The 24,629-nt window shown below is 42.1% G+C and overlaps 1 protein-coding gene and 1 long non-coding RNA gene across 2 annotated transcripts in view; one reads left to right on the top strand and one right to left on the bottom strand.

The window, feature by feature from the left end:
- Positions 1–1,363: 1,363 nt before the first annotated feature.
- Positions 1,364–21,185, bottom strand: LOC131378579 (uncharacterized). The gene is made up of 3 exons (XR_009208010.1): positions 21,067–21,185; positions 4,909–5,054; positions 1,364–1,501 (listed from the first exon to the last, which is right to left on the bottom strand). It is a non-coding gene; the product is annotated as an uncharacterized LOC131378579 (long non-coding RNA).
- A 2,371-nt stretch (positions 21,186–23,556) lies between these two features.
- CSTF3 (cleavage stimulation factor subunit 3) overlaps positions 23,557–24,629 on the top strand; it is a 48,713-nt gene continuing 47,640 nt past the window's right edge. Inside the window, exon 1 of the mRNA XM_040068640.2 lies at positions 23,557–23,733. Within this exon, the coding sequence (XP_039924574.1) occupies positions 23,704–23,733 (30 nt within the window). The 5' untranslated portion in view covers positions 23,557–23,703. The remainder of the gene's footprint in view (positions 23,734–24,629) is intronic.

The following is a 24,629-nucleotide window of genomic DNA, read 5'->3' as shown; positions in this document are numbered from 1 at the left end:
AGGTTTATACCTAAGAAAAAAGTTCGTCTCCTGGTTTTATTTCTGATCAGTGGTGGAGTATCTTGATGGCAACCTGGCCATTTATCCTTTTCCCCCTTTCATTTCAGTGAGTCTATCTCATATTTTCCACACTAGCCTCAGAAATGCTTTCTGGTGCAGCAAAGGTTCTTTCATTTTGAATATCATTTGTATTTACACTAATTACAACAACTTCACATTGCCTTTTGTACCTTATTACACTCACTAAGTGACTGTGGATTCAAACTTCCTCATTAAAACCTCTTTGGCAACGTTCCCTTCTGAATCATAATTTTCATTTAGTTTCTATTCAGAGTATAATTTTTAAAGCTTGATGTTTACTAGACAAACAGTAATAAAGTTGTGAGGCCTTCAAAGTGATTTATTGTCGAGACCTCTTTCTAACCTTTTAATTTAAATCTTAATTTGGAATTAGTTTAACATGAGAAAGTGAGATCTATTTTTCACTCTAATCCTAAATCAATATTAGCTCAGAAAATTATTCTTTCTGAGCCAGAGAGCATATATTATACCATTAAAAGTAACCTTTCACTGGGAATATCACTAATGCTGCCTAAAAATAATTCATTTCCAATCAGAATGAGAAATCCATGGGGGTGTTTTTTGGCCAAGACACCTTTAAATAATTTTGTCTTTCCATAACCCTTCTCTGTATACTATTCTTGCTTAATTGGTGCTAACGAGGATGTAAAATAAGGTGGACAGCACATCCCCCAAAATGTTTGCCTTGACAGGTGTAGAAAGGTTCTTCTGCCTAAGACACACCAAGACAGCCCATGGAAGTAATTGAGCTGAAGTACATTGGAAGAAAATCGTGATTTAAAGGCAACAGTTTGATTACATTGCAACATGTTGACATTTTTTATTACAGATATCTACAAAATCATTACACTTTCATGAATTCTTCCAATGGAGTTGAATCAGTCTTTCTTAGTAGAGAGCCAGGTTTAATCAGTATTTCCCAGAAAAGAATGGTTAATACTGCAAAATTGCTGAACTATATCTAGATATTAATCAAAATAAAATTCACTGAATATTTTATTCTTTAAGAAAACCTTACAAATATAATCCCATCCTGGCACTGGGAATAAGTAATTATTGCAAATGGTGCAGTTTGGTTTAAACTTAAGAATAATTTTTTAAAAAAGCTGCTAAGCTGTTTCGTCTTCCACTGATCATCACTCCCTTATTTTTACCTCAGGGTGGCCCAGTGGTGAATCCTCTGCAGGATTTCCTCTCCCTGATGCTGTTTCAGTGCAGAGCTAAACCACCCATGGATGTGTCCACAGTAGCTGTGGTGTCACTTCATGCCCCTGATGGTCCCAGCAACACGGCAGGACAGAAAACCAGCCAAAGAATCAACGAGAAATGGTGGTAACATCAGATTATTCTTCTTGCCATCACAAAGCTTTCCAGGAAATTTGTTTTCCAGCTAAGGGAAATTGTAGTGCTCTGTAGTGGTCTGTGAGGAAGTACAAAATCAGCTGTAATATCAGCAAGATTTCAGTTTTCCTTGAATGAGATGGTAAAATTAACTTTATAAACATTATATAAAATTAACATTATTAAATTTCACTGCATTCAATAATTTTTTTATCCTACATTAAGAACATGCTTCTCCTAGGCTGTATAATTATTTTTCCACTTCCAGAGCCTTCCCTCTTGCACATGCAGAGGTTCAGACCCTTCCCTTTCTCCTTGCATAATTCCAGCTGATTCTGGGAATGGAGGTTTTGTGCCTGTGCCACCAGAGCCTCCAGCACAGAGGTGTGCCAGGGTACACACTGTATTCCATTCCCTGCTGGAATGGCCTCGAGGGGCTTCTCAGACAGGAACAAACTGGAATAGCTCTCATCTTTCACAGACACCAACCCAAAGGTACCACGGAGTCATCTGCATTCCCCGCTTTTCTCTTTCAGCCAGCGTTCTGGTTTGTCTTCTCCTGCAGGTTTTACAAGCAGCTGTGATATTCAGTTGATTTTCTATTAAAGGGCATTGTATTCTCACAGTTAAATTTATTCTATAATTCAGATTTATTTTGGTTTTGTCTGGGGATGTGACAGAGGTTAACCCAATTCATAGATCACATCAGATGAATCATCCATGAAAAGTTTCCCAGGTCATTCAGGGTGAAACAGAATTTCAGATGTAATACCCTCTTACAGAAGAAACAATATTCAGGTGACTTCTGAACAAAGACTTGCAATAAATTCTGACTAACAAGGAGTACTGGAAACAGTGTGTTCTCCCACATCTTGTGCTCCATGCACACAGCAGCCACGAGCCCTGACACGTACAAAGCATTGTCTAACAACGTGAAATCCCAGTGCTGATGAAACTCCGATTACCACCCACTAAAATGCCCAATTCTTCCCATGCCTTTTTGCATATTTCCCCCCACACCCAGCTGGCTGAGCCGTCCTCCTGTAGTCCTGAGTTGTCTGCTTGTTAGTCTCTGTCTCTTGGGCAGTGGGTTAAGGCTTTTTATTTCCAGTAAGGATTTTTATTTCTCATCTATTTTTTTCTTTTCTTATTTCTGAAAAGCAGCACATTCTCTAGTTTAAAAAAAGTTTGATACAGAGTATGAACACTAATTAGTAAAACAACTTCAATGTATGTACTTTATATTTTTTAAGTATATTCTACACATTATCAAAAATCCCACAACCTGGCAGAGATCAAGCAGCGAAGTTTTTCTGTACTGATCGTACTAGAAAAAAACCTTTTACAGAAATAAAATTATGGTTTTGCAATGTCATAAAGAAGAAAAAAATTTAAAGGTCACCCAGAAATATCAAAAACATATGCTTTTGATGAAGAGCATACTGCAGAAACCATCTCATCTCCATGAATTAGCATTTGCTCATCCTTATTAGCAGGCACATATGCCTGCTTGTCCTGTAACTTCACATTGAAGGCCAAATTAAAAAGATGTCATACACCAGTTGTTGAACAGAAATTATCCACATAAAAAGTTCATTATTTAAAAGACTCTTAGGAGGATGCCAGTGTTGATTTGAATTGACTTCAGGCATTTCTCTGCTTATTATTTGGAAGGTTTTAAGTTGCACTCAACAAGGCTGGAAGTGACACTTCATTTTGACACAAAAAGGTATGATCCAAAACTGAAATCAGAGTAATAAACTCTGACAGAAAGAAGACATTAATAGGAGCAACCAATGACAAAATAAACTGTAGATCTAAGCAATGGCTTACCAAACCTAAGAGGATTTGCCTAATTAATCCTGTGTTGCACAGCTATCCAAATGGCTTTTCCGTCCAATCCATATTGTTGCTATTCATTACTTACTCTTGGCTTTCTAGAAACACGAGACATATCACGTAACAAGCTAAACAGTATCACCTATTTTTGAACTGCTTTACCCTACTACCCTGTAAGCAGTTAACTAATGCACTGCAAAAATAGTTCCAAAGCTCCAAACCGTTTGTTTCTTTTTTAAATGACAACCCGAAAGGTAACGGTGAGCATTAACTACTTGGAGAGCAGTATTTGCCTTTAGAAGTGAACATCTTTTTTTGGAATAAATTGTAGGAAAAGGACTTAATGTCCACATGCTTCATGTTTGGGTTTGAGTTCACTGAAGAAAATGTGCAGGCTAACAAGAAGTATATTGTCAGTGAAACCCAAATGGCTACAGTTTAAAGGCTGCACTAATTGATAAATGTAAAATATCTGACAAAGACGCTCCAGAATGTGACAGGTGTGTGTCATGTATAGTTTTACTGTCTAAGTAAAGCAAACACATGAAGAGATTAAAAAAATAGATTAAGTGTTTTATAAGCTACTGCTAGCCTACACTAGCCAGCTGAAGGCTTTAAATAATTTAATCCCTTCAGCAACTGCCAGTCCCAACTGCAATACTGAAACAAGGTCTGAATTCAGTTTAAAGCCCAACAGGTGCAGTCTAATACTGTTTCCTTAATTCAGCTACTGATCTGTGTTTATGCTTGTAGAGGACAGCATATTCTTAAATCCACCATGGCATTAATTAAATTAGTCTAAGTGCCTCTTGTTTTATCCCATCTCCTACTATCAAATTTACCTCAGAGAGTACTGTGTTTCTTTCACCTCCCCTCCAGAAATGCTCTTCATGCCAGATGGAAGACAAAGACTTCTCAAAAAGCTTTTAAAATAGATTTTTCTTTATATATAACTTACAGAAAAACACGAAATGAACCAGGGCAACTAAACAAAAGAAAACATTTAATACTGGGTTTCTAAGCCTGAATTTTAGTATTTGAAAGTGGAGGAAGATAAAGTTATCGGCAAGCAAAGTCTCCAGTGCCATATCACCACTTGTACTCACTCTTTCCTTTGGATAATCCAGACAATTCAAGTTGTACCTGATATGTATAAGCTATTTATCATTCTTATACGCCAATTATTTTTACCAACATTTGCCAGTAGCACAAAATAATGCATATTGACCAAAGCAATAACTCATTAGGAAAACAAAAAAATGAAAAGTCTGAGTAAAAAAAGCAGCAGTACTACAAAGATCCCAGCAACAGTAACAGGGAGGGTCCCCGCCACCTTCCTTATCTTTCAAATCATGGACTCTTTAACAAAACACAGGGAAATGCTTCTTAGTATCCTACTTCGCAGAAAAATTTAGAGGTTAATCTATATTTTTGTACAATCACACAACAAAAGAAGAGGATAATTCCTACCACCTTACTTCTTTCACTTTTCCAGCAGAGCTGGAAGATGGGACAATCCAAGGCACAACTTCCTTTCCCTTCCCTGCAGACTGGGCCACGCTCTCTCTCGGGATGCACACGGAGGGTTTTGTCTCCCAAACAATTATGCAGCACGTTTGGCATATGCAAATGAGAGGACAGCATTACCTTTTAATGCAATCTTCACTCAAAATTTCTGGATGCCTAAGTGGTGAGCCACTGGAGCAGTAAGGCCAGCTCAGACAGCAGATGACAATTCAATGTCATTCAATCAATCAAGACTATAATAAGCCACGCAAGGGACAAGCAGCCTTCTGAAAATGAAAACAAAATGAAAACAAAATGAAAACAGATTCAATGTACATGAAACAAAATGTTTTCTTAAATCCCAAGCTGCCCAAAACAGTAATACCTACCTAAAAAAAATGCAAAGATTGTCATCCACATAAAATGTCTTGTGACTACAACAAGAAGTGAACTCTAGTACACCAGCATGGATTTGAATTCCCAATAATTCTACCAGCACAGGGACAAACATTACCCCTAAGTATATTAAAAGCATCTTGGAAATCTTTGAAGCTTCCACTGTTTTGTATGTATGGAATGGAAATTTTAATTACTAATCAATAACTATTCTTTTGATTATGTGAAGTAACACAGGCACCATTCCTCCTCTATTTCAAAACTGGAAGGATAATGTTGAGGTAACATGATTTTATTAACATTGACAATGTGTTCTCTGATCCCAGTTGTACTTCAAAGCCCTAAATTAATGAAATTTTGGAGCACAGAACAACCCAAAGTGAATTCAAAGCTTCTGAAATGGTTCTACCATTTAGTTTATACAAGCCTGAAATTTAAAATTCAATTTCAAAACCATCTATTTCAGGACTATGACTTTTGAAAGAAGGAAAAGACAGGAGGGGGGAAAATTTACAAAAGACATTGTAGGAAGGCTCAGCAGTGATAATAACTGTATTCTATTAACAAAGCCCAGTTTTAATTCAGAACTCCCTATATGTTAAATAACTTACAATATTTAGGGTATACAATTTTATTAAAAGGGGTTTTTTTATAAAAAGGTTTTCACATTAACAATTTTTTGTTATGTGAATAATCACTGTCTAATAATTCCCCACATAATCTTCTGGGATTAAGTTTGCAGTATCAGACCTTTCTTAAGTATTTAATGAATATGGTGCTCTAAAAAAACCCAACCCCCCCTGGCATTACAATGGTAAAATACTACCATGGTAAAATACTACAGTGGTAAAATACTACCCCATGGAGTTTTGGGGCAAAAGTAGTGCTTTTACAAAGACCTGCACTCCCAGAGATACTTGGTACGATAATGTGTGTGAAAGTGTGATACAGACCTATAAACTAGAATCAGACATTTTAAAGACCTCAAAATAATAATAAATACTGGGTTCATTTAAATTCCAGTCTTTGTGTTTTTAAAGATCACTATTTTGCTTTCTTTTCTAAAACAATTGCTCAAGAAAATCTCAATTAACTGAACTTATTTTTCAAGAACAGCAGGATTTTAAAGAAAAACCAAAACCAAAGCAGCTACACTGAAATGAGGAGAGACTCCTAAGACCTGCCACTTGAACAGAAGGCATTGCAGCTCCTCCTTTCTGTGTCTTATAGAGATTTAAGGTAGAATGAAATCATCTTGTTCCTCTTGGCTGTTCTCTTCCTGGCAACATCCATCCCCAGGTGGACATACCTAGCCAGAGAAATTAATACATTTCTTTCTTGCTTACTTGCTGTGTGAAGGGTACACGATGCTCTTGGTAGCTCTTCTAGCACCTGATGCACAAAATCCAGGCAGAGCCTGCCCTTTCGTTGAAAGCAATGCTCCAAATCTGCTTTATTTTGGTGTTCATTTGTCTGGAGCAGAGTCCTGGTACACGACAGAAAACAATGCTACTTGCTAGAGGCAAGCACGATTCCAAAGACACAGCCTATTTTTTCCTCCAAGTTCTGCCAATGCACAGCATTACTGACTCACAGAGAGGCTGCCAAGCTATCCTGGTACAGTGGGGTGGGTTTATGACCAAAACAGCTCTCATGCAGGCTGCTTTGCCACACTGCACAATAATGTTAATATCCTTCTATTGTATCAGGGTTACTCCATGAAATCCACTGTCTTATCTAATCTGGAACTGGTTAGTGGCAGGATACTTCAGTCTTCACTGCTCCTTCAGCAGCAATTGTTTGTGTTGAGTCTCCACTTGGAAGGCATCACAGCCTGGGAAGAGTCAGAGCAATTTAAGGTCACACTGGAATGCCCTGCCCACTGTTGTGTTCTTTCTCTCCTCCACCCATGTGTCACTAAACATTTCTGTGGGAGCAGGACAGGCCTCTCTAGAGATTCCCGATTTCATGACAGATGTTTCCCACAAACCAAAGGGAGTCTCCAAATTAGCAAATAATGTTTGCCTTTGAATGGGATCTTTTTTTCAAAGCTGGAAAATGATGTTTCAAACACACACTCATGTATTTTAATAGACAGATTTTGGCAGAGAAGCACACTGGAGAGAAATCCAGCCCTGCCCTGCTTGTGCCAATATGAACTTGATCACGCGTTCTTTAAAGTGAATAGTGAAGTCTCAGGTATCCACTGTATCTCTGTAAAAACAGCATTTATTAAACAGGGTAATTAATAGCTTTGTTTTATATGGACACTGGAAATAAGATTAGTAACTCCTTATTCCATCTGTGTTCCATCTCATGCCCAGTCACCTCAGCATGACTGTCTCCATCTAGTCAAGTAAATGGCAGATTTGTGACTGCAGGGTATTTTTCATTTCTTCCAGAGGAGGAAAAGTTGTTGTTAAAATAATACCTCTTGCACGTGCAAGAGAAAAAGTGGTCAGCTTTGTGTCAGTTCTTCATTCCTGTGAGAATTAATTCCAAGAGCATGCAGCAGCCCCTCTGTTGTCAAGTCACTGTAAGTGATATGTGGTAAGTGATACACGGAAGAGGAGCAGTGGGCTACACCCACTGTAGTGTTAGGGCAAGGAAACGTTTCACACCAAAGCTCAGCCTAAACTGCCCAACTCTGCATGTTCACTCTGTACCCCTGGGGCTCTAACCCCTATCCCCACCCACAGAGGCACGATGCAGTACAGCCAGGGCGGACACTTCGTTGCTGGACTTTCTTTGGGAATGATGGACAGTGGTTATATGAGCTAACCCTCCCCACAAAACCCTTAAAGCATCCTCTCACCACGGCCAGCTCACCAGAGATGACTGCACATACAATTTTCAGCAGCTGACTCGTGCAACACCCACTCCTATGAACATGTGTGACCACTGAGTCCCTGCTGAGACCACTTTACACAGCATTGGTGAGAGCAAAGTGTGGCAGAGCAAGGAAAGCTCCAAGTACCAAACGTGTCAATTCATAAGTATCCTGATTATTCTTTGTACTTAGGACTCTTATCTCACCACCACCATCCTTTTCCCTCAAGCTCATTTTCTAATTTCTCTTCACCATTTGTACTCATTTCTATTTCAAGTTGTGTGTGTAGGGTTTTAATTATCTTCTATTTTGGGGCATTAAAAGAGTCTGAATCATCCCACCTTCTGGGAGATTAGTAAATCCAGTGATTATCAACAAAAACGCTGTTGAATGCCTATTATCCATGCTAATTATTCAATTAAAAAATATGCTGGAGCCATCAGCAGGACACTTCCATTTCATGGTTGAATAAAAGAAAAAACATCTTTCAAAATTGCTCTAAAGCAATTATTTTAAAACTTGCTTTTCAGAGCTAATCTTTCCCCAATCCCTCCATGCTGGTACAATAAAACCTGTGCATAGAGATCAATGGTTGTGGCAACCCATGCAGAAAAAAATTCAGGAGATGCAGAGACTTGTCTTGGACACCCCACTAAGATAAGGCCCTAATTTGTACTCTTTTTCCCCTAGGTAGAGTACATTTTGTTTCTGCCTAACCTTTTCAAACACATGGATGCTGCCAACACGTGTCAGTATCCTGATACTCTTCTGGTCTCAGTATTTCAAGCATACATTTAGGATCATGAAAGTAATTTTCAGCCTGATCAATCTTAAGACCATCACTAGTTTAGAGTCTTTAGAGTGATTTCTCCTCTTTCTAGCACTTTCTAGCACTTTCTAGCACTTCACCCCCTCTTCTAAAATAAATGTTAATCATGATTTTGCTATCACAGCACCTATATGCCATCTTATCATCTGGCTACAGTCTGTAATGAATTGCCTGACTAAACTGGCAATGAAACCCAGCAGCAGGTGGAAAAGTAGCCTGGGATGGACCCTTCCCAACACGTATTTACACCAGTCAAAGCATCCACTAAAATATGCTTCCTTCCAGGCCTGTCAAGCCAGTCTTAAATTCAGAGATGCCCTTATACTTCATCACCACAACAAACTGAGCTACTCCAAAACTCCTCTAAATCTTCCCAGCAAAACCCTAGGTGCATTTCAAAGGAGTCTCTCATTTCTGGGATCTGTTTGTGGCACCTGTGGAACAAGAGTTAGGCAACATAGAGCAGCTTGCCAAAACAAGCAGTTTTGAAATTAGCTAACCCAACAAGCACCACTACATGAAGAACTCACATTACCTGTCTGAGATTTTCCTTATCAGGACATTTAGCTATTACAAATAAAGATGCCCTAGAATGCAGGATTTGAGCAGAAAACACATCTGGAGGTACACATGTATTAGGCAACAACTTGCAAGGCTTGTCTGCCTTTTATATTTCGACAAAGATTTCCGAGAGGACGTTCTAAGGGTCACCATAGAACAGTTTCTATCCACATCTGCTCCAGGGGAGGATGGGAATAAATAGGAGTTTTATTCCAAGAGAAGGCACATGCAGGAAGCCTGTCAGTGCCTTGTAATTCCAGTAACAGTCTGTGCTCACCCTAGCAGCAAAAGCAGCATGGATGTTACCGTGCAGAATGGGCTCTGGAGAACAGAGCAGATACGTGGGAGTCAGCTGTGCATGATGCAAATGAGCGGGTCAGGGATTACCATGAAAGGCTCCTGTCAGACATATTTGTACACATATTTTTATACATACTTCTATAAAAATACACACCAGCTTTAAAATATTAAACAAGGATGAATAAATAAATTTCAGACTTGCTATTTTCAGGTGCATTAGCATCTGCTCTACAGACACAAAAGCCAAAAAGATTAGACAAATGACTATATGTAACTTGTGACTTCATATGAGAGAACTGTGTCTGCTGCCTGGCCCTAGGGTCTGTCCTTCCATTTGGGGCGAAGTGGACAGGTTCCTGCTTCCCTTCTATTTCCAGCCAAATGAAAAAGCTATGACTCCACCACAGCACTCCAACCACCACAACAGTGCTTGTTTAGAACAACATGGTTGTATCCTTCACTGGGTCACTCTGCACCTTCCTGTGGCTACAATGGACAAAACACTGGTGGCTCCATGGAGAAAGTTGTCCAGGTGTAATGGAGAAATTACTCTTCCCAGTCCAACCTGCAACGATTCTGCTCAACCTTCAGTATCAGCCTCAACAGAGAAGACAACTGCCATTTGGAATAGCCACCGACCCATCTGTCCCACGAAGATTGGGGTCAGCTAACAAGCAGCACTTCTGTTCTCTCCTAGCAAAGCCAAACACAGAAAAGTAACATAAAACCAAGATATTGAAAAATCCTTCAAGTATTCTGTTTAAATTACTATTTCCATCCCCACTGGCTTTTCTCAGTTGCTTAACTTTAAAAAAAAAAAAAAAAAAAAAAAAAAAAAAAAAAGCAAATGTTAATGCAGAGCCCTGTGTATGTACATGTAGATGCCTGACACGCCCCAGTGACTTGTTTTTATGGGAGTTGCAAAGTAGTCCCTGTGTTGCCTCAGTAACAACTCCTACACTGGGACACTTGAGGAAACCAGGGCACAACTTAATGAGTACCATGGCACGTACTCTGTAGTCCTAAAGCTGTTTCAGCAGTGTCTGGGAGGAGCCTCCTTACCTTCCCATTTTCAAAGAGAATATGAAGTAGACTGTGTCACCCATGACACATGTACAGATCCCAATGCTATGCAGAGTGATGTGACACACTTACTGGCACAAATTATTCCAGAGAAATTACCAAAATATTGGGTTTGGAGTATTTTTTAAAATGTCTTCTATATTTTTTTTTTTTAATCTTGTCTGAATGCAATTTATTAAATCAAATATCCTGTAAGAAAGAAAAGGCAAAAAATTAAATGCAAGGAAAAAGATACCCAAAAACCAGTGTTGGCCCTGGGATGGAACAAGGAAGATCCTGGATCCTGTAAGGAAAGCATTCCAGCTCAGTGCCCACTAGATTAGTAATGTTCTACAGTACCCAAACCCTGTTCTGGATTTTATATGCTGCCTTTGTAGGGGAGCTAACCTATAGCAAAGGAGAACTGATAAGCTGTGAGCACACCACCGGTAGCAGAAACAGCAATGAGAAAAGCAGGACAGATGCTTTCTGAATAGCAGAGCTGGATTCTCAAAAGCTGGTAAGGAAAGTTTAAGATGTGAGCAAATAAACAAGCTAATATGTCTTCTTCTGGGTTTACCTTTTTACTCTTTGCAATTGTAATCTTTCTTATAAAAGCTGTTTACTTTTCCCTTACTCAAACAGCCAAAAGCTACAAGACCAGTCTGGACTGAACACCCCTCTTTTTAATGCCTTTTTAAAATACCTTTTTGCTTTTATGGTCAGGAAAATGGGAGAGAGGAAAGATGGAGACCAGAGAGAAAATTCAACAAAGATTTTGCGGTTTTTTTCAAAGATAGCCAGTTCCAAAAAGGATTTGAAGGGTCAATAGATGTCAAGGAAACTATTTGCTCTGGAACTACAGCACCTCTTTACAATTTTTATAGTAATTGTTGGGGACAAGACATTATTCTTGGAATTAGAGGACAAATGCAACAGTCTACAGGATCTGAGACAGCTGATGTGCAGAAAACAGCATTACACTTGGAAACTAGATGGTCACCTCAAATATAGTGTAACCCCATTTTGAGCTGAAGCTTTGCAAATTCCAGCAAGTGATGATTCCTTAGAATAAGACTGTAAGAACTTTGTGAGCTTTACAACTAACTTCTCTAGGATCAGAATGTAATCCAAAGGCAAGGACAATCTAAAGAGAAGAAATAAAGAAGCAAGATAGCTACATGGAAAGTACAAATTCTTCAGAGGGCATGTTAGGACTTATTCTTCCTCTAGTAATAGTGAATTCAGGTCTGTTTTTTGTTTACTTTTATAGTATTTTTCAAAATGCCCTCCAATATTAAGCATTTACTACTCCTTGGAGATGAAATTGACAGTAAATTTCAGTGCTGATTCAAGGGTGCCTCAGATTTGAAGGAGACAAATCCAAAGGCTTTCGCACACTGAAGATTTTAGCTTTGGATCTTACATTTTTTCATTTACAAAATTGGCTGAAAGCAAAGGGCTACTACACTTCTCTTACTCTATACCCCTCAACCTCTGGGTATCTATTTTAGTCTTTGGCAGGTTTAATTCTTATACATTTTGACACTGCATTCTAAATATTGTTTCAAACATGATCACAAAATAGGAACACAAATGTCTCTCTGAATTTTGTCATTTTACAAGCGCCTAAAGTATTCACTTGCCCTTTTATTCTCAGCTTACAATGGGAAATTATTTATTCAAATTTATTTCATTTAATCCTATATATTCAGATAATCATTAGGAATAATATTCTTTCTGAATTCACAAAAATAAAAGATAAAATAGTTTCTCTCAAGATAGTTGCTTGTTTTTCATTTCTCTTTCTTACATTGCTGGATTTTCTCAGTCATTCCTTGTTCTGTGTCACTGGGATGTTTTACTGAAATAGATGGCAATGCTGCCAGAAAGCTCTGTCAGATGGCTCTCAGACAACACACTCTATCACCCTAAATGTAGCTATTGGCCCACATTTGGTAACAATTCAGTTCGTGTTCTAGAACCCTATGTCAAGCACACAAGATATGAGAAAAATGTGTAAGCAATGCCCTGAGTATATAGAAGCAAGAGCACCGAAAAAATAGCTCCTAAGGCCAGTCTTAGCTAAAATGTATTTTAATAATATGAAATACTTTAAATTGATTTAGAAGAAAAAAAAAAAAAATAGAACTTCCAGATGCAGGACTGAAATTGCCTTTTCACCCAGACACCTTATGTCTGGGGTTTATAAATGCCTTTGTCTATGTTGTTGTCATCGTGTGCTGGGTGTCCTCCTTTTTAAGGGGAGTTAAAGGCAAAACTCAGAACAAATAAAATTCAGCTGAGAAAGAGAAATGGCTTACTCCATTTAATATATGCACGTAGACGGAGGCGTTTTTAAAAGCTGTAGAGACACTTTAAATGTATTTAATCTAAGCAGTTAATTCTTTCAGATAGCAGTGGTTCTGTGTGAGTGCTGGTGACAGCTGCTCCTTTTAAGTACAAAAGAGAGGGATAAAGCAATCATTAACAGTTTTTAAACCACAGTATTCTTCTGAAGCCTTTGAAAATGTGGACAGATACGGCTTTGAAATTTATCAGTTTTAAGGGTCATTTACCACTGTATTTAAAACAGTGGCATTTTTTCTTCATTATTGCTTGGTATTTCTCACATTTCTCACAATGTTATCCCTTTTCTGGTGCATGGAGCAGTGCTTTTCCACACAGACTTGAATTTGTTCAGAAAATAAAAGATATGTCATGATTTAGCACATAGTTTAGGCGTGGTTCTTTAACGCTGGTAACTAGTACCTTCTGTGAGAAAAACGGAGGGAAAAAAGAACCTCGTGAATTCATAAACATGAATTCTCAAAGCAAGCCTGAAAAGAAGAGCAGCGAAAGGAAGGAGCGGGATTCATTACGAAACCCAGCAGATAATTGTAGCAAATGCGTATTATAAAGATGAGTCACACAGCAAAGGCTGAAACAAAAGGCAGTGTGAGGACAGAGATAGGAGAAAAGCACATCGAGCTAGATAACACACACAATGCACTCAGTCCTTTAAGTACTGCATACAACCAGCCCAACCTGCTGTCTTTCAATTTCTAAACACAATGACATCCTTTGATGAGCAAATAACTCACAAGACGCCATCCTTCAGTCTATCACACACGCAGAGTCATCAGTTCACTAATCATACTGCCTTGTCTTCATTATATGACCCAAGGAGTAAATTGCCACTCGCTTTTCACCACCACTCGGCCATCCCTCGGTAATACCACACCGTCGGTGCTGGTTTCCACGCTGCGGCCACGGCCCCGATCTCACCTGCACGCACACAAAGAGCAGCCCGGCTCTGTACTCCAAGAATTCCTGCTCACACAGGACCGCAGCACACGGTTATTTCTTGACTGCACCCTCAAGAAATTAAGGAGCAACTTCTTTATTTATCTCGGGAATCACGAAATAAAGGAACCTCCTGAAAAGAATTTCTTAATAGTAGCTAAGTTATCACATAGAAATTGATCCTGTCCCCCGTAATTAGAGGCCTGTTGCGCTTTAGACACGCAGCATTTCTGCGAGGAGACAGCGACCGGAGTTCCAGACGCTGCACAAAAGCACCAGCAGCAACTTTGTCAGACTGCACTGACACAGTCCATGGACCGCCCTGGTTCTGTCCCGGCAGAGCAGCGATTCTTCCCTGGGCTCCCGCTCGCCCAGGAACAGGAGCGCACTCTGCAGAAAGCACACCTGAGAGTTGGAGCCAGAGTGTGTCCTGAGCTTTCCATATTGCGTACGGCTTGGTGAGAAAGTGCCCTGGTCCTTTCAGCATCCAAACTGCAGCCCAGAGGCTTGCTTCTCCCATTCTGTGAGAATAATTGCTGCTTAATTGTTCCAAATCTCCTGGCAAGATGTTTGTAACTGGGAAAGCTGCAGTTCTTGCAATGGGCGCCTGGATTTACAAGGTAATTAGTGTTGAGAATGTTCCCAAACCTACTGTCATATCTGAGCGGCTGGCACTTCCAAACTGTGCTGGGATAATACACATCCTTCTGTGTTCACGATTTCTAATGAATTACAAGGAAAAAAAATAATAATAAAAAAAGGAAAGTAATGGGATTCATTCCTTTTCTACCAAATTTGCATTGAAAATCTGTTTTTCATAGAATGGATACATATTTCTGATACACAGCAGCTCCAGTTCTTTACTCCAAGGAACAAAACCAAGACAAATGACTGCAACGATAGTGACAACAGAAAGCCTAAACGATGAGAAATAAAGACACATAATTTCTGGTCAAGGAGCAAACAAATATAATAAAAATTCAAGCACCTCATTTTTTTCGTGTTAAATCACTGCAGGATCGTTACACTTTGAGTAATTTCCCCAAGAATTGTTCCCAGCCTTTGGAAAGATGTTACTTGGAACAAGTGCTAACTAATATATAAGCATGACATTCCCTTTTCTGCCTCATTGCCCTCTATACGCTAACAAAATGAAATGGCCATTCCAGAGTAAACACTCACCCATGTATTTTTATTTAAAAACTGTCAAAACAACACAAGGAAAAAAAATAACAAATGCACGAATGTAACATGAAATGAACTGTAATGCAAAATTTAAGTACAATCAATACATAATTAGAGCTGCCTGGAAGAGGCAATACTTTTCAGAGTGTTGACCTGAAGGGTGCTTTTTCTTATATCTAGGCTGAGACATTTCTCTTAAATGAGATTTCAAAATGCAGTGTTATATTATTTCAGAAACACAACAACAAAGTAAATTCTACTATAGCATGTGGTGATTGGGCTAAGGTATCATTCCAGGTTCAAATGCACTATAAGCTTAGATAATAAAGAGAACATAAAAGCACCTCCTTACCTTTGTGTTCCTTATTAATTTACTAAAAAATGGCACACAAGAAAGCTTGGAATCACTGATTTAACTACACAAGACAGCTCTGTTAACATGAATCCCAGCTTCTTAGACAGCTTCTCACAGAGAAGGACCCCAGCATTGCAGTTACGATTAAGCCCAAGTGTATCTGTCTGCTTGTTTGGTATGATCACCATGGTTCTCTGATGCTTTAGAGATAAATATGAAAACAGTCCTTAATTCAAAGTGCATGCAATCTGTCAAGGTAAATTTACACAGGGGTAAACTCTTAGAGGGTTGCGATTTCACGCGCAGCGTGCAGGTCTGTATAAAGTGACATCAGCACCCCTCTGTTTACTCCCCAAGACTCACAGAGGTCAGGAACATCAGTCATTTCTTCAAATTTAGCTTTGATAACAATACTGCCTCACTAGAGACAGAAATGTAGCTTAAGGTGAGACACACAGCACAGTCATCATGGGTTTTGAAGGTGAACTGCAGCAAGGGGTATTTTGTGGATCAAGCTGTACACTGTGAATGCAGGAGAAGGGGGTGGTTACTATTCCATTATACTGGCATTTCCAGGATTTGTAAATCAAGTTTACCTAAAACAAGGAGATTGAAACAATCTCAAACTTTAGTTTCTTTCACATTGCTCCTAGGTTTCTGGCAGCTTGCGATGCACTTGAATCACACAAACAAGCTTTGTTTCAAAATAGAAGGAAACAAACTTAGAAGAAAGAAAGCTTGATTGATTCTTATGTAAACCCTTGTTTCCTGGAGCTGAGCTTTCAAGCAAAACATCAAATACTAAAGTTGCATAGCAACCTCCCCACCCCCATTACAGGTGGACCGGGTGGCCCGTTCCACCTTTCCTGTTTCCCCAGGCTGCACAAACACAGCGCTTGCAAAGGTAGGATTTATGTCAGCAGGGTGAGCTTCCTAGCTGTGGACACCTTGTACTTAAGAAAACAACAGTTCTGCCCAAAACACCCCGAGGTGGAAACCTGTGATGTTCTGCGTTCGTGTTCCCCAGTATATTATGAAAATAAACAGCATGTAATGTCTTATAAACTCACTCTTACACATCATCTTACGATGATTGGATTATACAGCTAAGTAGAAGGCATTTGAGTGCAAGCAACATTATGCTTAGTCAATTATTTATTGTTAATCACTAGCATTTTTTTGGAAGCACTAGGGTATTATATCCACTAATCACAATGAACACTAAATTTTGCATCACTGGCTTTAAGTGAGAAATACCTGCAATCACCACTATGTTTTTTACAAGGCTTTGTCTGTGTATCTGCAACCGGAGTAAGCAAGCATACACTACAAAACACCTGAGGCATACTGGTATGCAAAAGCATAAAACCAATTACGAGTAAGTATGTTCTGCCCCACCTCATTTTGTTCTCCCTTTTATTTGGTGGATGATCTCTATGCTGCCTACTGGCAAGTTCCCTCTTTGATTTCCAATCATCCTTTGATGACTCTATTTTCCTTCCATATGCTCCTACTTTCTGCCCTTCTTATTAACTGTTATAACCCTTACACCCAAAATGTGCGCGACTTTTTCCTGAAATAAGATAGAGTTAAAATATTTTAAAAGTGATTCATCACTGCAAGCTGTGACTCAACAGCAGGATTCACAGAAAGACGCTTGGGATGTTCAACAGCAATGTGGCAGGAAAAAGTCCCGTAATCCAGACATAAACCCCCCTGAGTTGGTGGCGTGCCATTTTCCCTGCTGGGCGGCTGCCAGGTACGTGCAGCTCGTCCCTGGCTCCGCTTCCAGCCGAGCCGCAGCGGTGTTTGTCTGCCACCTCCCGGGTGAGTCACAGCGCCGGGGACACCGAGTGGGCACAGGCCGACAGGGACAAGCCACAAGAACACGCGCGGACATGCTAGCGGTCATTAGGCGCATTGGAACGACTTCAAAAACACCCAGGTCACAAACACTCAAATATTTGAGGACATGGCAATCAGTGAACTGTGTTGCTATTTATATACATTACCTCATCTTTTTCCCTCCAGCTGCAAGGCTTCATTTGTACTTTAATCCAGAATTGCATTTTTCAGTTGGTTTTCTTTTGTTGTTGTTGTTGCTATTGGTTTGGTGTTTTCTTGTTTTGGTTCAGGGTTTTTTGTGTGTTGTGTGTTTGTGTGTTGTTTTGGGTTTTTTTTTTAGCTTGTGTAATTTGAGGTTTTCTAGATTTCCACTCTTCTCCTGCCTACAGATTTTGCCCAGGCAGAGCTGGTGGGTATCAGCCTCTGGGATTTTCAGAGCCTTGGACACTGTTGCAACCTGGCAGCGGACAGGCAGGAATGCCAGAGGAACGGGTGCTGGACATGTGGGACTGACTGGGGAACTGATCTCCACAGAGAATATATACCCCAAGGCATTCCGGACATGTTAGGCCCACTGTATGTACACTATAAATGGTACATCCAGAAATATCCCACCACAAATCTCAAGGGAAAAAACCCAATGTAACCCCGCCTCTGAGGATACCCAGTTGTTGGCTTACACAATTTACTGCACTATGTTCACTGTTTAGTGTTTCATCCTTAAAATATAGCTTTGACCAAAGACAGAGAGATCCAGCTTCCGATGTCATTTCATTATGGTAAATTTTCCAAAGAATCCACAAGGCAGTATAAATAAACATTGATGAATACAAATAATGATCCACAACAGCAAGAAGTGTTACAGAGGCAACAACTACTTGCACTGGGAAAGAATTCTGCATTGAAAACAGAACAAGATTTGGAACAAGCTTGTTTAGTCGACATGAGGATCATTTATACTTTTCTTAGAAAACTGAAGAGCTGCTTACAAAAAATAAATTATGCAATACTGTAATAAATAGCATTAAATTATAGGCAATTCAAGCAAATGAATTGGTGTTGAGGAGGCTAGAATTCAATCCAGAATTTTAACATCTTATTACACTATTAAAATACATTACTGCAACCATGTAGTCTGCTGTAATTATTTTCTACTCAACACCCTGGCTATTCAGTGATCCATTCACCTTTGTTTTCTGCATATATACAAAATTTCTAAACTTATTTCAATCCCACTACTGCCTCCTCCTCCTCACCACCCAAGTCCCTCAGATGCTTTCTTCCCTCTTGACTACAAACCCCAGCAGTAGTGGTGCAGAGGACAAGAAAACAAACTCAGCAAAGCCTGTTTGGGTTTTGCTGCCTCCCTCATGTTTGACATCGAGGCATGTGATTAGTGAGACACAGCTCACTGGATGTCAAATAGGGAGCAAGGCAGAAGTTTGGCAGAAGGATTCGTTTCATTCTTAATTATGATCTATGGGAGTATAAATATAGACAGAATCACAGAACTGCTAGGTTAGAAGAGACCTTCAGGATCATCAAGTCCCACCCAGCCCTAACACCTCAACTAAACCATGGCACCGAGTGCAACATCCCATCCTTCTTTAAACACGTCCAGGGATGGTGTCTCCACCACCTCTCTGCGCAGACCATTCCAGTACTTTATCACTCTTTCTGTAAATAACTTTTTCCTAATATCCAACCTATATTTCCCTTGGGGCAGCTTGAGACTGCGTCCTCTCGTTCTGCCAATTGCTGCCTGGAGAAGGAGACAATCCCCAGCTGTCTACAACCACCCTTCAGGAAGTTTTGGAGAGTGATAAGGTCACCTCCTTTTCTCTGGGCTAGACAACCCCAGCTCCCTCAGCTGTTCTTCACAGGGCTTGTGTTCCAAGCCCCTCATCAGCCTCATTGCCCTCCTCTGGATGCGCTCAAGCACCTCAACGTCCTTCCAAAACCCAGGGGCCCAGGACTGGACACAGCACTCAAGATGAGACCTCAGCAGTGCTGAGTACAGGGGAAGTATGACCTCCCTGCTCCTGCTGGCCACACCATTCCTGATACAGGCCAGGATGCCGTTGGCCTTCTTGGCCACCTGGGCACACTGCTGGCTCATGCTCAGCTGGCTGTTGACCAGCACTCCCAGGTCCCTTTCCTCCTGGGCACTGTCCAGCCACACTGTCCCCAGCCTATAACATTGCAATGGAGTTACTGTGGCAAAAATTGCAGGACTCAGCACATGGGCTTTTTAAACTTCATCCTATTGGACTCTGCCCATCCATCCAGCTGTTCCAGAGCCCTTCTCCCTTCCAATAGATCAACACATGCTCCCAGCTTAGTGTCATCTGCAAATTTACTAATCAAAGACTCGGTACCCTCATCCATGTCATCAATGAAAATATTGAACAGAACAGGCCCCAGCACAGACCCCTGGGGGACACCACTGGTGACTGGCCACCAGCAGCACCATTCACCGCCACTCTCTGGGCCCGGCCATCCAGCCAGTTCCTAACCCAGCCAAGAGTGCTCCTGTCCAAGCCATGGGCTGCCAGCTTTTCCAGGAGTGTGCTGTGGGAGACAGTGTCAAAGGCCTTGCTGAAGTCCAGGCAGACAACACCCACAGCCTTCCCGCATCCACCAGGCAGGTGACCCAGTCATAAAAGGAGATGAGGTTGGTCAAACATGACCCGCCTTTCCTAAACGCGTGCTGGCTGGGCCTGAGACCCTGGCCGTCCTCTAAGTTCTGTGTGATGACACTCAGTATAAACTGTTCCATAGCCTTATCCAGTACTGAGGTCAGGCTGGCTGGCCTGTAAGTACCAGGATCCTCCCTCCCACCCTTTTTGTGAATGGGTGTCACACTGGCCAGCTTCCAGTCATCTGGAACCTCACCAGCGAGCCAGGGCTGTTGGTAAACGATGGAGAGCAGCTTCACAAGCTCATCTGCCATCTCCCTCATCACCCTGGGATGGATCCCTTCTGGGCCCACAGATTTATGAATGCCTAAGCGGCTCAGCAGTTCTCTGACAAGCCCTATGAGGAACGTTTGAAGGAGCTGGGGTTGTTTCACCTGGAGAAGACGAGGCTTAGAGGTGACCTTATTACTCTCTACAACTTCCTGAAGGGAGGTTGTAGACAGGTGGGGGTTGGTCTCTTCCACCGGGCAGCAACTGACAGAACAAGGGGACACAGTCTCAAGCTACGTCAGGGAAGGTACAGGTTAGATATTAGGAAAAAAATTTTCACTGAAAGAATAATAAAACACTGGAATTGTCTTCCCAGGGAGGTGGTGGAGTCACCATCTCTGGATGTGTTTAAAAAAAGACTGGACATGGCACTTAGTGCTATAGTCTAGTTGAGGGGTTAAGGCGTAGGTTGGACTTGATGGTCTTAGAGGTCTCTTCCAACCTCATGATTCTGTGATTCTGTGATTCTGTGATTCTGACTGCCTTCTCTTTTCTAGTTCACAGACTCCCCACGGTGTTGTCAGTTTAGAAATACAAAAGGGGTGATTATGGATTCTCTAGGGGACCCAGGCACTGCAGAAGTCTCAGCTGAGGAAACAGCAGGGCCCACCAAGCCCCTGGCCAAGAGCAAGATGAGGTCTCTCTGTTTTCAGGTCCTTACCTTTACTGTGTCTGAAATCCATCTCAGAGGACGGGTGACAGCCCAAAGCCTCCAACAGCGTGGTAACACTGGTGACACATTGGGGAGGACAATCTTCAGCATCCTCTGCACTCTGGTAGCTTGAGATTCAGCGCTGACACAGAAATTAACAGGGCAGTTCAAATCTAAGGGCCTTAAACTTTCTTTCTAGCACTGAGCAGACATAATTAACATAAATGTCTCTGTGATTGCATCCCTTTAAAAATAAGGTTGAAATCAATGTTTTTAGCAGTTATAGTTGCACAAAAGTTGTGATTTCATAACTAGTGTTAAAAATAAGCTGCTAAAATGTCTTGGGAGACAGGTATGCCAGGTTTGTTTGATAATCACTGCCCCAGGTCTGTGAAAGCAGGTTCCTTTCTGTTACCCTGGTTTTTCTGAGCCTTTTGATTTTCTTAAATTGAGTCAGATCTTCTTAGTTATTGTACAATATTAAGAGCAGTTTTCTACCTTTCCCACAGATGTAACATAAACAAATCCTTTGTTTCTCATTCTCTGTCCTTTGTTTGCATATTTCTAACCTGAAAACAATTGTAACTGACAACTGGTCTGGCCACTGAGGCTGAGGGGTGGAAACCCCAAAAAGCCAATCTTCTGCTAGACCCAGAAATGTATAAAAAGTAAGAAATAAACAAAGGGGCCTCTTCTCTCCGCTCTCTCAGCTGGGAGCTGGATCAGAAGGACCTCTGCGAAAATCTCTTGTCTGCGTGTGACTGCTTTGTGTGTCTCAGTGACACCTTTCAAATTTCCTTTGCTTACAGTTTGCCAAGATCTCGGCCTGGCAGCCTTTAATGGTCAACATCTGTTTAGGTTCTCATTTTCTTCCAGTTACAAGTACCACTGACCTGTAGGTAAAGTAGTCTTCAATTCCTGAGCAGCTTCAGATCTTTGATTTCTGGCACATTCCCTCCCAGAGCGGTAAAATACACACAAGTTTCCTTGTTACTTCATGGCTTGCCATTAAGTTCCACACCAATGACTGAACCAAGTATCAATTACTACAGCACAGCAGGTATTAACAGTGTTAATATGTTTAAATATTAACACTGTTAAAATGCTTGCTCTGCTATCACAAACCATCCAAAAATTGAAGTGCAGCCCTTCCTAGCAGCCAGGCCTGTAATCATGTCCTTGCTGCCACAGTTACCTCGGGCTGGGAGCCCTGACATTCACACCAAATGTAAACCTGAAGAACCAGAAAATAAAAAAAAGTTCAGCCAGGCCAGGGAGGCAGCTGACACTCTGTAGCCCTGGAATAACACAAGTATTGTCTAATTAGAGGTTTCACCAGCATTGTTTCAAGCAATTACTTTGAAGGAATTAGTTCCTATATAGGAACTGGAAAAACATTACAAGAGCGAATTGGAAAATTGCAGGGTTTTTGAAAATAAATTGTATTTATTTCTCAAGCATTTTCAACAAGTTAAGCTCATATCACAAAGTCCCTGTTCTCCAAGGACAGGACAGCTTATCGGCCTAGACATGTTTGTATTTCACTTTTGAGGAATCAAAATCTGAGAAATGTTACTGCACATTTAGCCAAGTAACTCTTCACTCTCTGCTCCCCTTATTTTTCCCAGGGGAAGCTTCAGAAGGTTGCATATCGCATTTTCCTTATGTCCTTTTTCCACACATTTCCCTGGTTTAAGATAGTGACTTTTGGAAGATGACATAGAAAGAAAACCCCAGTACTAACACTGAGTTATTTCATGTATTTCTGTATTATACAATTTTAAGAACACTTACACTGCTGTTGTGAAGGCAGTTAAACCACCTTGGTATCTGCCAAGCCTCCTCCAGATGTTTTTTGTTTGGGCTTTTTTGGGTTTTGTGGGGTTTTTGTTAATATAGCACAGTTTCCCTGCAGTGGCCGATTCGAGGCCCTTTTCTCATGAACAGGCTGGTGAGTATTTTGTAAACGAAATTAAATAGCTTTGGGGGGCGCTGCCTCCTGCGCCCTTGAGGTCTTTTGTGACCGCGATCTCAGCCTGTGTTTTGAACTCGCCTCGATTAGCAAGAGCTCTCGTGAGGTGGAAGGGACGAGTCTGCGGCTGACAGCCACCGCTGGCGCTACCTCAGCGAGGGCAAAGCGCCGGCGAGGAGCCGCTGGAAGTCACCGAACTCGCCCGGATTCCTCCGTCCCTCTCGCGAGTGCCATGAGCGCGCCTACAGCGGCTGCCAGGGGCCACCCTCGGGAACGGGCCGGCCAGGACAGGGGATCGCGGCTTCAATCCTGCCCGTGTGGGGCGGGAGCGGCTCCGGGGAGCCAGCTCTACCCCCTGAATGTGGAAAGGGAAGGGAGGGACACGGAACGGGGAGGAAAAGACGGAGGAAGTGGAGCGGGAAAAGGAAGCGCCTCCCCTGTGCGACCTCTCGCCCTCAGCGCGCCGCCCCGCCCCTTCCGGCCGCCCCCGCGCGCCGCGATGACGCAGTTCCTCCCGCCAGCCCCGCTCCCCCGCCCCCGGGCCGGAGCTGCCGCCGCCATTTTGCCGCTCTCTCGCTGCCGCTCTCCCGGCGCGGCGGCTGCGGCCGGAGGAGGGTTTTTAAGGGGCTTTAACCCGCTCGGGGCTCTGCGCCCCAGCCCGGTTTGAACGCGCCATGTCCGGAGAGGGAACCGCCGGCGACCAGGTGAGCGGGAGCCGGGTGAGCGCAGGCCGCGCCCTGAGGGAGGGCGGGTGGCCGGGCCGAGGGGAGCGCGGCCGTGCCCGGGCCCTGAGCTCGGCTGGGGCTCCCCTGCCCTTCCCTCCGTTGGAAGGAGCTGTGTGTGCCCTCTCGGCGAGCGGGGGAAGCGGGGAGCGGAGCCGGCCCGGCCCAGGCGGTGACGCGCCCGCAGCTCCGGCTCGCTCGGCCCTCGCCTTCCCGGCCCAGGGCGAGGTGGACAGTGGACGCCCCGGCGAGCTCCGCGGTCATGGACTCGTTTGGTCGTGGTCGCCGAGCACAACGCACTCGGAAAGAAAATTGCAACCCGGACAAGCTGTTTACAGGGGCAGTTCGCGGTGTTATGTAAAGTGAGCGTTGGCTGAACTCAGGTGTTTAATGGAGAGGGCCTCTTTAACGAGGCACCATCTGCCTTCGGAAAAAAAAGCACTGTTCAAATACACTTAAACCTTAAACTAGGAACAATAAATATGCGTTTATTTGGTAAAAAGTCGTCTTTGTGGTACAGCGTTCATTCCGTTCAGTAGGGAACTAAACTCAAACACGAGAAGTGCCACCTCAACATGAGGAAAAACTTTACGTTTAGTGTGGCAGAGCACTGGAACGGCTGCCCAGGGAGGGCGTGGAGTCTCCCTCTTTGGACGCATTCCTGTGTAACCTACTCCAGCAGGTGACCTTCCCTGGGCAGAAAGGTTGGACTAGGGACTCTCCAGAGGTCCCTTCCCAACGTAATAGTTCTGGGATTCTGTGAAATAACTGCAGTTTCAGCAGAGCCTGGCTTGGGTTTTTTGTATTTTTTAAAAACAGACTAAAGTATGTATTTATTCTGGCTTCCTAATTTATAGGGAGGTATCACCAGAATGTTA

Source organism: Hirundo rustica, chromosome 6 (assembly GCF_015227805.2).
Source record: "Hirundo rustica isolate bHirRus1 chromosome 6, bHirRus1.pri.v3, whole genome shotgun sequence".
Classification (NCBI taxonomy): Eukaryota; Metazoa; Chordata; class Aves; order Passeriformes; family Hirundinidae; genus Hirundo; species Hirundo rustica.
Note: the sequence above shows the minus strand (reverse complement) of the source record. Positions and strands in the feature narration are given on the sequence as shown.